Here is a 15,214-nt window from a genome sequence, read left to right as displayed (position 1 = left end):
TACCCGCTAAACCGCGATGCACCAAAAAATAACCCCCAAATCCCATCATTTAGCGCTTTGCGAAAGAAAAACTGCTACATCACTGTCGTCTTTAGCACATAAAACCTCTGAGTCACCGGAGGAATGTGCAGCGCTTTTTAATAGAGTCCAAACTGTCCCAGCGGGCCTGATGGTTAACATTCAGGGCTTCGATTTATTTTATCTTTATTTATTTAGTTTGGTCCACTAAAATATCCCCCCCCCCAACACCCCGACATGTGGGACGGCGGGTTTGCGGGAGCAAAGGGGAGCCGGTGCTGGATGCCACACGGCCGAGGAAGGAAAGACCGATCTCACCACCGGGCCTCTTGATGCTTAATTATTTTTTCTAACCCAAAGGTAAAAATAACAACTATCCCCGATAGCAGGACTGGTTTTCTGGACGATGCTGGGTGAGGGGTGGGAAGGATGGGGTGGTCTCCCAACGAGGGATGGGGAAAAAGGCAGCTCAGGGCAGATGTGCTAGAGGTCTATGAGGGCCTGCCTGGGCAGAAAAGTTAATAAGAAAATGATTATTTTCCAGGATAAAACACAGAAACACAGGGAGCAGATGGGCGGCTGGAAGGGGAGAGGAGGAGGGATGAGCCACGGGCTCCTTGCTGCGGGACATCGCAGCAGCTGAAGGATGCTGCCATGATAAGAAGGGAATAAATATCCAGAGAAGGCAATTAAAACTCTCCCTGCCAGCCGGACACGGTTGGGAAGGCGATGGCGTGGTACCCGACATCCCACCAGGCTCATCCTCCCCGTAGCATCTCCACGTGGAGCCAGGATTTGGGGCTGGGGGGGTCACACCACATCCCTGGGTCTGGCTCCTTGTTTTTAAGATGGAAGGAAATATTTCAGACCGATGCTGTGGTTTTATTTCATATTGGGAGCGCCGGCCGTTATTAAAACCAATATTGAGGGGGTGTGATGGGCGTGCAGAAATGGGCCGCAGGGGAAGCCTCCCCAGCCTTGCTGATCAACGTCGAGGGACTGGTCCTCGGGGTCGGCGCCAGCTGCGACCCTGGGTCCCCAACTCTGGGACGTCCCAGGGTGACGCGTGGGAGCACCGTGGGATTTTATTCGGTTGTAATTCCTAATGCAGGCGCAACCAGGGTGGACATCTCGAGTGTTTTCTCACCGAGGGATGACAACAGCCCATATTGCTGGGATGGAGATGGTCCCAGCTGCCTCTCGCCAGTCCCTTTTCCCAGCCCCATCAGAGATAAGGGCTTATTTAGGACACAGATATAGAACCATAGAATCATGGAATGGTTTTGGTTGGAAGGGATCTTTAAAGGCCATTGAATCCAACCCCCTGCCACGAGCAGGGACATCTTCAACTAGGTCAGGTTGCTCAGAGCCCTGTCCAACCTGGCCTGGGATGTTTCCAGGGATGGAGCATCCATCACCTCTTTGGGCAACCTGGGATGGGGTCTCACCATCCTCACAGCAAAGAATTTCTTCCCAATATCTCATCTCAATCTCCCCTCTTCCAGTGTAAAACCCTTCCCCCTCGTCCCATGGCTCCCCTCCCTGCTCCAGAGTCCCTCCCCAGCTTTCCTGGAGCCCCTTGAGGGACTGGCAGGGGCTGGAAGGTCTCCGCGGAGCCTTCTCTTCTCCAGGCTGAACCCCCCCAGCTCTCTCAGCCTGTCCTCCCAGCAGAGGGGCTCCAGCAGCTCTACTGAAAGCCCCAAAGACACCTCTTAAAATTGTGCTATAGTTCGGAAACGCGGCCAGGCAGAGTTAAACAGGAGCAGGAACAAAACGTGGGATGGCCTGGAGTACCCTCCCCCCTGAGAAATTTGCCCCTCCAGCTACGCAACCAAATCTAGTCGCTTTCTACAAATTGAAATATCAAATGGCTCCCTTTTCCGAGTCATTAAGGACTGTTTTGGTTTATGAATTTCTGCAGGTGAGGTGGGGACACCCCCCCCCAGCCCCAACCCGTGCTTCAAACCAAGAGAGATGAGCTGGAAACCAGCCCGCCCATGGTGACACCAGGTCCTCTTCCTCCTCCTCCTCCTCCTCCTCCTCGGCGGGGTGCGAGCCCCGAGCCAGGGCTGAGAAGAAGGGGGTGACCCACCGTTCGGGACGATCCTTTGGGATGGGGCGGCAACATCGCGCTGCTGCCCTTCCCGAGGCGTTTGACGCCACCACCTCTTGGGGGGGGCTTCACCAAGACCCTGGTTTGGGGGGAAGCGGGACCTGAGTGGGGCTGGGCACCCTCTCGGTGTCTGCCAAAAATTGCCCAAAAAATTGTATTTTTTTTTTTTTTTTTTTTTTTTACCATCGGAGACAAATGGGGGGCAGGGGGCGCAGGCAGGGGAGCGGATGCACTTCCCCGCGTGAACGGCCTGGCGAACCACGGCGGGGACGCGGGGACAGACCGACGGACGGACGGGGGGGACAACACGGACACAGCCGCGCCCCGCGCCGCGTTTCGCGGAGGTCTGTCCTTCGCGGGCACCCGTCGCCCGCCGCAGAGCCTGCTGGGAGTTGTAGTTCTCCCCCACGCTGCCACCGCCACGCAGGCGCAGAACTTCCCTGCCCGGCCCGCTTCAGCCGGGGAAGACGAAGCGTTCGCCGATTGGTCCGGCGTGGCCTCAACCCCCTCCCTCTCCCCTCCTCTCTGACTTGTGATTGGTTCGTCCGCGACTCCTTCCTTCTGGTTGGCTGGCTGTGCCCAGTGGGCGGGGTCTCGAGGCCGTGGCGGGAATTCCGGCGGCGGCGGAGAGGGCCGAGCGCGAGCGTCGGTTTGTGGGGGCGGCTGGGGAGGCGGCCTGAGGTGGGCCAGGTGCTGGGAAGGGCTGGGCCTGAGGAGATGATGGAGGTGAGGAAGGGGCTGGGGCAGGGATCTGAGGTGGGGAAGGGAAGGAATCTTAGGCAAGGAGCAGGGAAGTGCTGGGCCTGAGGAGATGGTGGAAGGGGGCTGAGGTGGCCACGGGGTCTTAGTCGAGATGTTGGAAAGAGCTGGGCCTGAGCGGCTGGTGTAGGTGGGGAAGGGCTGGGGAAAGAGGCTGAAGGGGAGAAGGGGCTGAGGTTGGGAGGTGGGCAAGGGGCCTGAGGTGGGGCAGGGGTCTGAGGTGGCAAAGGGAAGGAGTTGTAGTCAAGGAGAGGGGAAGAGCTGGGCCTGAGGGGATGGTGGAAGGGGGCTGGGGGTGGGGAAGGGGGCAGGGGCTTGGAGGGGAAGGGGGCTGAGGTGAGATGCTGTGAAGAGCTGGGCCTGAGGGGCTGGTGGAGGTCGAGGTGGGGAAGGGAAGGAGTCTTAGGCAAGTAGCAGGGAAGAGCTGGGCCTGAGGTGATGGTGGAGGTGGGGAAGGGGCTGAAGGGACAGAAGGAGCTGGGGGCTGAGGTGGGGCAAGGGGCTGAGGTGGCGAAGGGAAGGAGACTTAGGCAGGCAGCAGGGAAGAGCTGGGCTGAGGGAATGGTGGAAGGGGGCAGGGGGCTTAGGGGAGATGCTGGGAAGAGCTGGGACTGAGGGGCTGGTAGAGGCAGGGGAAGGGGATGGGGAAGGGGCTGAGGTGGGGCAGGGGCCTGAGGTGGCCAAGGGGTTTTAGTTGAGATGTTGGGAAGAGCTGGGTCTGAGGAGATGGCAGAGGCGGGAAAGGGGCTGAGGGGAGAAGGAGCTGGGACTGGGGGATGAGGAAGGGGACAGGGCCTTGGAGGGGAAGGGGCTTAGGTGAGATGCTGGAAAGAGCTGGGCCTGTGGGGCTGGTAGAGGCAGGGGAAGGGGCTGAGGTGGGGCAGGGGCCTGAGGTGGCCAAGGGGTCTTAGTTGGGATGGTGGGAAGAGATGCGTCTGAGAGGATGGTGGAGGTGGTCAAGGGGCTGAGGTGGGGAAGGGAATGAGTCTTAGGCAAGGAGTGGGAAAGAGCTGGGGCTGAGGAGATGGTGGATGGGGGTTGGGGCGAAGTGGGGTAGGGAAGCGGGCTGAGGTGAAGAGAGATGGGGAAGAGGCAGGGCTGGACCTGGGGAGGGGGTGTGGTTATGCCATGGGGCTATGGTGGGAGTGGGTTTGGGGGGAGGATAGGGTTTGGACTGTGGTGGGGGCTGCTTTGGAGAGGAGGGGTGGGGGCTGAGGGCTGGAGAGTGTGGAATAGGGTGGGAAGAGGGTTGAGAGGGCTGGGTGAAAAGATGAAAGATTTGGGAAAGGAGCACAGCTGGGAGATGTGGCTGGAGGAGGGAGGGGGATTAAGAAGGAAGCTGGGCTGGGAAGAGGGAGGTTAGGTTGGGTCAGCTGGACTGAGAGTTTGCGAAGGGAGAATTTGGGTGGAAGTGGGGGCTTTGAAGGCAGCAGCACGTGGGGTAGGGTAAAGGGGATTGGGAAAGGAACATGGAGGGCATGAAAGTAGAGAAAAAATGAGTTGGGAGAGAAGAATTAATGTGTTGATTAAGGAGCTAAACTTGGGCTGGTGTTGAAGAGCTCTGCAGTAGGGAGAAGTCAGATGAGGGACTAAAATGGGAGTGGGATTATCAGGGGATAGGGCTGGGGAGGGGGATTGAATGAGGGATCACGAGAATTGCAGGGAGAGGCTGTGCTAGAGAGTGAAGAACAACCTGGGGTGGGTGGCCTGGGAGCGGGACAGGGAGCTAGAGGTGGAGGCGAAGTGCAGCGTAAGGCTTGTGAAAAGGGTTGGAAGAGGGTGAGCTGGAGAAAGAGGGTGAGTATCAGGGAATGGATTGGTAGAAAATTGGCAGTGGAAGTGCAGGGACATGATGTGGCTGTTGATGGATAAGTACATTTACAAGGGGGGAAAGTGAGGGTGAAAGATTTGGTGCCAGACGGGTACTTCTGGCTAACTTTATTTCTTCAAAAGTCAATTCTGGTACCAGTAAGTTCAGTGGTTACCCAGGAGGTCTTGTCTTCCCTTTCCTGCCCTGCTTAGGAAACGTGTCTATAATAACTCTTTTTCTTTCTCACTAAGCTTTGTCCACTGTGGACAAATCGATGTCACTTCCCAGGTGGTTGTATCCCACTGTGCAGTCAGGATTGTACTTGATAATGTCTCAAAGTTGCCATGGATATAGGCTTTCTCTTAAAACCCTGTTTTAGCTGTCAGTCCTTGTGCAGCTGCACAATATACCGATGCATATACTGCTAAAATTGATTCCGGTTGGAAGTATTTGCAGTTGATCGTTGGTAAGCTGCTTTGTTTGGGTGAGTTTTAAGCTTTTTATCCCCTTCTCTTCCAGGGTTTTACTGCAGGTGACAACTGCTTGCCATGAGTTCAAATATTTTCCTCTGATTTGCTGTTCACTGGGCCAAAGTGAGGGATGGCTACAGAAGCCAAGTACAGCATCGTTCGAGAAGTGGGCCGAGGGAGCTATGGGGTTGTTTATGAGGCCATCGTTAATCAAACTAGAAGCAAAGTAGCTGTAAAAAGGATGCACTGTAACGTGCCCGAAAACGTAGAACTGGCTCTGCAAGAGTTCTGGGCCCTGCAGAGCATCCAGAGGCAACACGAAAACGTGATCCAGTTGGAGGAATGTATCCTGCAGAATGGCCAGGTCTTTCAGCCAATTAGTCATCGTTACAGAAAATCAGACAACCATTTGCTGCTAATTGAGACCTGCCTGAAAGGGCGGAGGTGCATGGATCCCAAATCGGCCTGCTTCCTGTGGTTTGTGATGGAGTTCTGTGACGGTGGCAACATGAACGAATACCTGCTGTCTCGCAGCCCGGATGCTCAGCTGAATAACAGCTTCATGCGGCAGCTCAGCAGTGCCGTGGCTTTCCTGCACAGAAACCAGATAGTGCACAGAGACCTGAAATCCGACAACATTTTGATTTCTCATAGACGTGGAAGTCCCATAGTAAAGGTAAGGGAATAAAACTTTGCTGTAACAAATATCTGATCTACATGCTTATGCATCATGTGCTTTGGAATGAGCTTTTGGTCTTGTGATACTTGTAATAAGCGTACTCAGGACATCTGATATCAGTTGCGGGCTTTTTTTTTTTTTTTTAGGAGTCTTGGAAGGAAGTAGAGGTCACGATTCACGATGATGTGTTTCTGTAACGTCTTTCATCCACTGCTTATCCTGTTGAGAGGAGCAGTTCAGGGCTGTGAACTTGTGCGCGTTAGATAATCATAGAGATCGCAATCAGTCAAAAATGAAGTAATATTTTTCTGTGCCCTTAAACTTTAAGAGTGTACTGCCCTGTTACAACAGCTAGTGCTTCCAATATTGCTGCCTCAAGCATATACTGATGTTTCAGGGGAGGTGGGGAATGTTTTCATGCTCATGTTGGTGCCCTATTGAGGTAAAGACTGAAAGTCTGTTCCAGTTCTCCAAAAAGCTGGGTCCAGCTCTCTTCTGAACTTTCAATCCTGAGAGTTCCAGTAGTTACGACGTAAAATAATAGGTTGGCGCATTCAGATAATTCAAGTCTTGACCATTCAGATCAATAATGGTATTTGTACTTCGACCTGTAGAGCCATCAAGGGACACTTAAATCAATGTCATCTTAATCACTATGGGTAATAATGGTAATGCAGGAGATTCAGTGCACTCACTGTGGAACAGTAAGAGCCATTTCTTTGTAGATGTTGTTCAAGGTATGTTTATGCCCAATTAGATGTAATTAGAGTGAACTTCACAGAAAGATAACGATGCCCATCTTAGGAAGGGGAACAAACAACCAAAAAGGGGTTGGGGAATGGACAGCGCAGAGGAAATGACCAGCTCTTTGTTTCACCAGGGCTGCCACTCCACGAGTGTCAGTGCCATGCTGCGGTGGATTTCAGAGCGGATTCACTGTGCTGCTGTTTGTAAACACACTTGTAAATGTGATGTTTGTGAATAAGTTATTTTGCTTTTCTTCTTATGCATTGCAGGTAGCAGATTTTGGCCTCAGCAAGGTGTGTCAGGGGAAAGGGAACGTGAACCAGCATCGCTTCTCCTCTGCATGTGGGTCCAACTTCTACATGGCTCCAGAAGTATGGGAAGGTCACTACACTGCGAAGGCTGACATATTTGCCCTTGGCATCATTTTCTGGGCTATGGTGGAGAGGATCACCTTCCGAGACAGGGATACTGAGAAGGAATTGCTCGGTGAGGATCAGATCAGTGCTGTCCTGTTGTCAAAGGGCATTCTGGATCTGTAGGGAGGTGTTTCTCCCAGGCACAGTTAAAAATGCTGTGGTACATATGCTTTGGATGTGGCTTTTTCCAGGAATTTGCAGGCACTTTGCAACCCAAAGAAACCCAAAGTTGGAGGGTTTTTGGGTGTTTCGACTTTTTGTTTTTAAGAGAACTGCAAAGAAATCTCTTTTTCTTTAGCATGCATTACTCCTAATTTGGTTGCTTCTCATGCGGGGTTTCCAGGTCTTGAAGAGACAGACTAAGGCAGAGGGAATGCTTTATATATTTATAAATTGTTTTATTTGGAAGATCATTCCTTCTGCCAGAAATGCTCTGTGGGATTTAAAGGTTAAGGGAAAGATCGCTTCTGGCTTCTCTGCTGTCAGGCCTCCCTTACCCTAAGGAACGCTCTTCAAAAATGGATTTGGCCCTTATTGTCTCTAAAGAATTGTAGGAAAAAAACCTTGAAGCCGTTGGTGAGGCATTTGTCTTGCAGCTATGCTCTTGACAGAGGATTTAGTATCTGTGTGCCTCCATTTGCTCGGAAATGCTTTTAATGCTCTTAAAACCAAAACCTTTCTGGAATTGGGCTTATGGGTTCGCATGTATCCTTGACTTGGCATAACCAAGGGATGGGATCACTCGGAGCACTGAAAGGATGTTCCAAGGAGCCAAATAATAAACTGGGAAAGGATGTTTAGATAAGCTTCACTGCCATCTGGCTGAGTTTCCTCACAGTTTGGAGATGGAAGATCTCACAGGGATGACTCCTCCGATGGCCTGCTCTCTGCCTCTCTCCCCGCCTCCGCCAAATCCCCCACATATATCCACGCTTGAAATACTTTGTACTAAATGATTTCAGGAAAGTATATTGCAGTGGAAAATCCATCTCGAGAGGAGAGAATGCCAGTCAGGCACATTAGCATAATAATTGAAGACATCTACCCAGGCTCTGAGATCATAGTATACCTGTCTGTCTTCCTTTTAAATGTTTAAATTCTTAAAAGGAATTTCTGCAGAGGAACTTTGAGACACTATTGTGCTACCCCTTTAATTTTTTTTTTTTTGTCTTCAAGTAGGCTCAGTTCTAATCCTATTATTTATTTCTTTTTTGAAATGCCAAATATTGATAAATGTTTTAGTTCCTGCCTACAGAAACAAGCAAATGGCTGCAGCTGAGACCAAAGCATGAACAGATTTCATTAAAGCAGCTACCCGCCAACTTGAGATAAGGAGTTTGCAGGGCCAACCTTGTCTATACACAGACAGGTCACTGCCTTTGAAACATTTATTCTTTGCCTGGTGCAGGGGCAGAACAGCTTGAGTGAGCAAAGCTGTTTTTACTGTCTGTTTTGGAAGCCGGTTAATCATTTTCAACAACCGGTGAAATTATTTAGATTACCAGGAGCAAATTTACATTTGCCTTCCTTAATCTTGCCGAGGAGAAGTTGGCTAACGGTAAATGGCATATGCTGTCATTTTAATTGAAAACTGTTTGACTAACTGAGCAAATAAGTTTCGTGTTTAACTCTTTCAAGTCATCTCAGCCAAGTACAGTCTCCCTCCCTCTCCTAGAGCTTAGGAGTCTGCTGGTAAGGTGAAATGGAGTAGGATGGAGGAAGTTCATTTCAGCAGCATGTTTTCTCTGCAGATGGTCCATATAACTGCCTGACGAGCACCCCATGCTTAAACTTGTTCCCTCTGTTCCATGCATGGTTACGCGCACAGCCTTGTGCAACATCTCGATTACTTTTTGAAAGTAAAAGCCTCTTCTGATAACAACCTCTCCCAATGTTTGACTTGGCATTCACCTCTTAATAAGTGATCTTTCCAGTAATGGTTCGGATGTGGTTTTTTTTCCAGATTGTCTCTCTGTACTGCACATGACAGCATTTTGTGTAGACTTTTCTCTACCTGTATAACCTGACTCCTCCTAATCTGTGTTCAGGAACTTACATCTGCCAAGGCAAGGAGCTTATTCCCCTCGGAGAAGCATTGCTGGAGAATCCCAACATGAAATTAAAAATCCCCCTGAAGAACAAGAGGTCCATGCCAGATGATCTCTGCAAGCTCTTGCATGATATGCTGGCTTTTAACCCAAAGGAAAGACTGGATGCCTTCCAACTGGAAGTCCGAATCAGGCAAATCTCCTACGGCAAAAAGCGTCAACGCTCCGTCTCATAGAGACGAAGGACGTTCAGGTTAGTGTCTCTGCCAGGCCACTCCCTATTTAGTCTGAGCTTACAGGGGATTTGCTGTTATTGACCTCCAGAGCAAAGCCCTCTAAACCAAATGTGACCTGTAGCGGTTCTGAAAATTCAATGATAGACGAAGTACAGTCAAACTAGAAGAAGAAAAGGCTTCGATAAACGTTTGGCAAAAGGAATTTAGTTGAAGTGTGTCTAAAAAAGAACCTTTTGCCTCTTCAGTGGTGTTTGTTCAGGAAATTGGCTGTGTACCCGTATTTGGGCCAGCCTGTCCTTTACCCTAAACCTCATCTATTTCCACAAATGAGGGCAGATTTCTGCCTTCACCTCCAGCTTATTTGTTGCTTTTACAATATATTTGCTAATTAAATATGAGCTGAAGTGTGCAAAGTTACTGTATATTTGTAGGTGTGCATCTTAAATATGGTATTCGGATACGATAGTAACTGTCAGATTAGAGACAGATTTTATTTTATTTTTTAATTAAAAGCACTGTTAATGCTCAGAGCGTATCAGAACTGGCTGCACCAGATCACAGGGCAGCTTCCTGTCCTGAATTGTGTAAGGCCTTGAAGATTGTGTTGGAGAAGGCTGGACTGGAAATCTGGTGGTCTTGCCCAGTCCTGCAGTGAGACTGTTGGTTTTATGTGCCCGCTTTGAAAAAAGATTTGATCCCCTAATCATTATGAGTTCTTGATGGCTTCTTTAATATCTGCCTTGATGGAAATCTGAATGTCCAACATAAAATTCAAGATGGTCTGTCAGATTCTGTGTTTTTAAGCAGAGCAATGAAAATACAGAAGGGAGTTTCCAGGATTTTCTAGGCCTGTCTTCTGCTATCATGGGCTTCATACCCTAGAATTTATTTGATAAATGCATCATAAGAAATAAAGGGTTTGGTGTCTGAGTCACCGAGACTGAGAGCATCTGGCCGTCCTTATAGCTAAGGACATTGTCCTTTGCAACACAAATGCATTTCTGATCGGTTTAATACTCTTGATCTTGTGACAGACTCGTGCTTTAGCTTAAAATGTTCTTCTTCTTCCTGGGTGTTTGCCCAGTTGTAACCTTAGCAGCATTTCTTCCCATCCAAGGTTTGCTGGTTCCATGAAGGTTGGCTTCTCCATCTCCAGATATTTTCTGCACTTACTCTAGACGAGCCTCTTCAGGTCCTGGTAAAGTGCTCGCATTTACTATCTAGCCTGGAAATATTCCTCCTGATGTATTCCAGGATCGCATCTCTCCCCTTTCATACCTAGATCACTTAATCCTCTCATAATTACTTTGTATCCTAAAGCCCTTTTTGACTTGATTTGCTTCAAATCAATAACATTCTGGGTTACAGCAGTTACTTTTGTTCACAGATGAATGACCTTATGTTTTCTATTACTGAGTTTCATCCCCTGGCAGTTAGAAGAAACGGTGAATGACCCTGAATATTTCCTCATCCTTTTTTATAACCGTAATACCTCCAGCTTTGTGTCATCGGCACACTTCGAATTGTGCCAAGGCTGTTAGTGAAAATGTTAATTAAACAAGCCTGTTGCCAGTGCCAATCTTGATAAAACTCCACTCTAGCCTCTTCATTTCCAAATTATCCGTTTCATTTTTCCCTTGGGACAGGTTAACTGCCTTACATCTTCCTTTTTCCTAATCCCAGTCTTCTCCTGTCTATCTAATACTTTCCTGTGTGGTACTACATCAAATACTTTACCGAAATCTCCGTGGACAAGACCAACGCTTCTTTTTATCTAGAAAAATCAGTTCTGTTGCTGAAAACTACTCAATGAGTCAGGTAGGATCTGGAGTTCGGGGACTCTGCCCTGAAAGAAGAGGCCTGGCATACTGTAATAGCAACAGTACCACTAGTTGGCAGGCCAGCCCTGAAGTGGTTCGCCTGCTATAGTGGAATTTGCAAGGATAAAGAGGAAAAAAAAGCTCTAGCGGCACAGTGTCAGGCTTACTTCTGTTGACTTTCCTTTTTCATTATGAAACCGTAATGGTAAATAGGTTTGCAGACTAGGTTTGGAAGAAAAACGCCAACGCAGTCAGGACATATCCCTGAAAACCCTATCTGTCTCAATTCTCTTCATTTATTTTATTTTCCTGTTCAGCAGGAAGCTAGCCGAATTACCTACTCGGTTTTGGCATGTAATCGGAGTTGATGCAGGAATGGCTTGTGGCACAGCGCTCCACGCCATGAGGCGCTAGGCTCACGCTGTTGAAAATGCCGTCAGCTGCCGTGTCAGCGTGGACTGAAACGAAAAGCAACTCGCCTTTCTAAAACGGGGTCGCCATAAACACCGAGTCATGGAGGCTTCAGTCCAGAAAACAGCCCCATTTCATATCCGGCTTTTCCAATCTAAAATCGGGAGTAGCACAGCAGTCGAAAAGGGTTTCTTGCAATGCTAAATCTCAGTGCTTCAGAAGAAAACTTCCAATGGCGAGTCCAAATAAAATAGGAGATGCTTTTTTTTTTTTTTCCCCGTAATGCTTTGTTATCACAGGGCAATGAACTCTACAGTGTAGGGCAGCCGAACTGTAAGTCTCCACAGAGCAGCGTGGAAAACGTCAAAAAGAGTTTTCTTTCATGAATTTAAAGACAAGGGTATGGATATAACATGTCATTTAGGAAGTCCTTAAGTTAAACGTTGCTCAGAACTGTGATTTTTACAGATGAAAGCCTGCTTGCGTACCTGCCCTGCGCTCTTCCCTAGGCGTGTGTATGTTAGTGATGTCCCCGAGGCAGAACAGTGGGACAGGGGACCCTTGGTGTGGGCCAGTGCTCTCAACAAGAAGTATTTTTATTTTGCAACTTTGATGCGTTTCCTTTGCAGGTGTCGTGTCCCGCTGTGATCTGGAGGCCTCGGAGGTGGCGAACAATTCTGCCCTCCTTTAGAACACGCAGATCGATCAGAAGACCGTTGCCAGCTTCTGGTTTTCCTGAACGGTTATATTTAAACGGACAATAATTTTATTTATTTGTACAGTAATTTTAAGAGAAGAACTACAAAAAAAAAAATCTGTTTTTATGCAAACCTTCGGTGTTTTTACATTTGCGTTCTTTTAGGCAGTGGGTAGCGTAGGTGAAAACTTGGCTGAGGTGACCTTGACTGTCTGGCCACGCTCGGCAGAGTCGTAGAGGAGTTTCTGAACTTGCTCTTTTTAACCCAACCCTTGCGCATCCTTTTGTCGCATCTGTCCTGTGGCCGCCCTTTTGAAGGACGGCACAGAAACGTGCAGAAACCGTCAGGAGACGGGCTTCTCTGCCCCACGGCGGGTTGACTGCCTTTCCAGCCCTGGTTTCTCACTGATAATGCCGTGTTGCTTGTCCTTGGCACAGAAGTTGACTTTTGGAGGTTTAATTGGAGCTTTTTTTGTACATGTTTAATTCTTCGCTCCGTGTTGCTTGGCCACGTAACGGAGTGATGTCTGCTGAATGAGCTGGCAAAGTGTTCCGTGTCTATTCTGAAAAGTTTGAGCAGAAACAAAAATGTATTTTCTTCACAGTAGCTTTTGAATATTCTTGCTTAGATTAACTAAAATGCTTTCTTAAAATAAATACAAAGAATGTTAAAGATGCCAACTCTTGATTAGAACGTATGCGTCACTAACACTTAAAGTAGTTTAAGGAATCATGCTTCCTGCTGTGTTAGCTGCTTGTGCCAGCTGTTCTTACAAGGGAAATGAAAAGGACTGAACTGGAATCTTGGCAGGTAAATGGGGAGTCTAATTTGCACCCCGTTTGAAAAATATTTTAATGTATCTGTAAACTACTGCTGATCTTCGCTTTTCTTCAGGGGCTGGGAGCTCCTGGAAAAGGTTCCTCCTGTGCTCTTCTGTTGTGGAGAGGGGAAACAGCCTCCTTCGGGGACAGCTTCCTTTTGTGGGAAAGGAATAAACTGCCAAAAGAAAGGGAAAATGGTGAGCCCCTCTGCGCCACCTGTGCCACACAGAGGACAGAAATACATATATTTCTGTTAAAAATAGATTATATATTTCTTCCTCCTGTCCTAGGCTCCTAAGGCTGTGGCTGCAGTGTAAAAGACTGTATTATAAGCAGTGCGTCATAAGCCAGATTCATGGAGAGGATCTTTCTTCCTGCCATGACTTTATCCGGAGGCTCCGCTGCCATTCCCTGGGGAAGCGTAACATTCTCTCACCTGTAAAGTATGTTTGTCCCGCACAAACAAGTGTTAATTGGCCTCTGTCCCTGTACCAGATAACAAATGGGCTACCCAACAGGAGTCATCCCTGAAAAGAGCTGTTGTGGGAACACAGAGAAAAAATAAGTTAATTCAAATTGTTAAATTAAACTTGACTTTGGCATTCGGCGAATCCCTAGTCTGATGGCAGTAGCGCACGGGAAGCGTGTGCGGTGATGATAGACACGGTTGCTTTGAAGCTCATTCAGCTCCCGACACCTCTGTGCAGACGGACCGCGGGGCGACCGGGAACGAGCTGGAACTGGGGGTCTGGGTCTTTTGTTGTTCCGAGCCACCGTCACCCCCTTCTGGAGAGCACTTCTGTCCTCGGGTAGGAGACGGGTCTGGCTTTGGCTGCAGCTCTGCACCAGCAGCACAGCCCGGCCTCGCCTAAGACTAGTTGTTGCCTTGATTTCTAATTCCTCTGGGAGTTGTGGGGGATCATGACTTAGGACTGTGGGCTGGTTTCCCTCTGCACAGCTTTCGGTTACAAATACTCTTCTGCTTTGCAGAGCTGCTGGTCTGGAGTGAGGTTTCTTCATCCTCTTCTTTCTAATCCTGCAGCTACTCTTGTCCGCTTTCTGCCGCCTCTCCTCAGAGCACGCTGCTGGGCTTCCAGGGCTGTTTTCCATTGAGACCGGGTCCGTTTTTCTGGGCTACAGATAGGTTTGCCCACCCCCGCAACACCTGAGAAAACTGCAGGGCACAGGAATGGCTGTTTACTCATTTTCTTCCTTGTTTTGCCATTAGGTGAGTGTCCTCACAGCTGCTAGATATTTTTAGCTAGTCTGTACGTTCGCTTTAATTGCTTGAAACTCTGTATTTTTATAAATTAATAAAATGCGGTGGTGTTTTTTACTAACGCGTTAAAAATGTGTGGTAATACCGAGCATCTCTTTAGAATCACATGTGACTTTTTTTTTTTTTTTTTACATTTTTTTAATAGGTACCACAATTTAGTGACTCTAATACCTAGTGAGTAAGTAAATGGATATGCAGTGACAGGCTCTAATTTAAGTGACTACTTTGTAGGGAAAAAGGGGTGGGGGGGAGAATCCTGGAGCTGCTGCGCGTAGCTCTCTGCAAACAAGCTCAATATTCAAAAGCGATCTAAAGGGTAAATGTAATGTCTGTAGCCGGGAAAGGAACAAATAAAATGGAAGAGTGCATGAATCCGTGGCATTCTCCTGTTTCAAAAGCTGTAGGCAACTCATTAATAATAATAATATAGCTGAGAGAAGAAAAAAAAAAAAAAAAAGAAAAATACAGAGAAGTTTGTCGAAGACGTACAGTTTGGGGATGGGAGGTTTGTTAAACTGCGTGTTATGGAGGAAACGAACTCTTGTTCATTGAGTGGGTGCTCCCCACCTTGTGCTATGAGAACCGGGGGTGGGTGTGTGCGCGGGGGATGCGCAGGTTTCAACAAACTCCTGGTGACCGCAGAAGAGTCAGAGGGCTTAAATCGTACCTACTTGTGGAAGAGAAATCCATCAGCGGTTCCTCAACAGCGGTTTAGAGCAACCTTTGCTTCAGGGAGCCCATAAACCCTCGCTCGGCAGCTGCCGGAGCCGCTCGCTCTGCTGCCCTGTTTGTAGACAGTTTTTCTTCCAGCTCCTGGGAAGAGATGGCGACGGTGCCGTCCCTTCTCACCGTGCAGGCTGGAGCGGGGCCAGAGAAGGGCAACGGAGCC

The 15,214-nt window shown here is 48.6% G+C and overlaps 1 protein-coding gene across 1 annotated transcript; it reads left to right on the top strand.

Annotated features, from left to right (window-relative positions):
• The first annotated feature begins 5,253 nt into the window (after positions 1 to 5,253).
• Positions 5,254 to 12,695, top strand: LOC128907928 (serine/threonine-protein kinase PDIK1L-like). Its single transcript, XM_054197333.1, has 4 exons — positions 5,254 to 5,846; positions 6,866 to 7,082; positions 9,061 to 9,313; positions 12,157 to 12,695. The coding sequence occupies exons 1-3, from the start codon at positions 5,301 to 5,303 to the stop codon at positions 9,294 to 9,296; spliced, it is 999 nt and encodes a 332-aa protein (XP_054053308.1). The 5' UTR covers positions 5,254 to 5,300; the 3' UTR covers positions 9,297 to 9,313; positions 12,157 to 12,695.
• Positions 12,696 to 15,214: the final 2,519 nt, after the last annotated feature.

Source organism: Rissa tridactyla, chromosome 3 (genome assembly GCF_028500815.1).
Source record: "Rissa tridactyla isolate bRisTri1 chromosome 3, bRisTri1.patW.cur.20221130, whole genome shotgun sequence".
NCBI lineage: Eukaryota > Metazoa > Chordata > Aves > Charadriiformes > Laridae > Rissa > Rissa tridactyla.
This window is presented reverse-complemented; position numbering and strand designations above follow the sequence as displayed.

Excerpts from the sequence above, each read along its gene's own strand:
- LOC128907928 (XM_054197333.1), top strand. The coding sequence starts at position 5,301 with ATGGCTACAGAAGCCAAGTACAGCATCGTTCGAGAAGTGGGCCGAGGG. Across the intron at positions 5,847-6,865 it reads GTGGAAGTCCCATAGTAAAG|GTAGCAGATTTTGGCCTCAG; the intron begins GTAAGGGAATAA and ends TATGCATTGCAG. Across the intron at positions 7,083-9,060 it reads TACTGAGAAGGAATTGCTCG|GAACTTACATCTGCCAAGGC; the intron begins GTGAGGATCAGA and ends ATCTGTGTTCAG.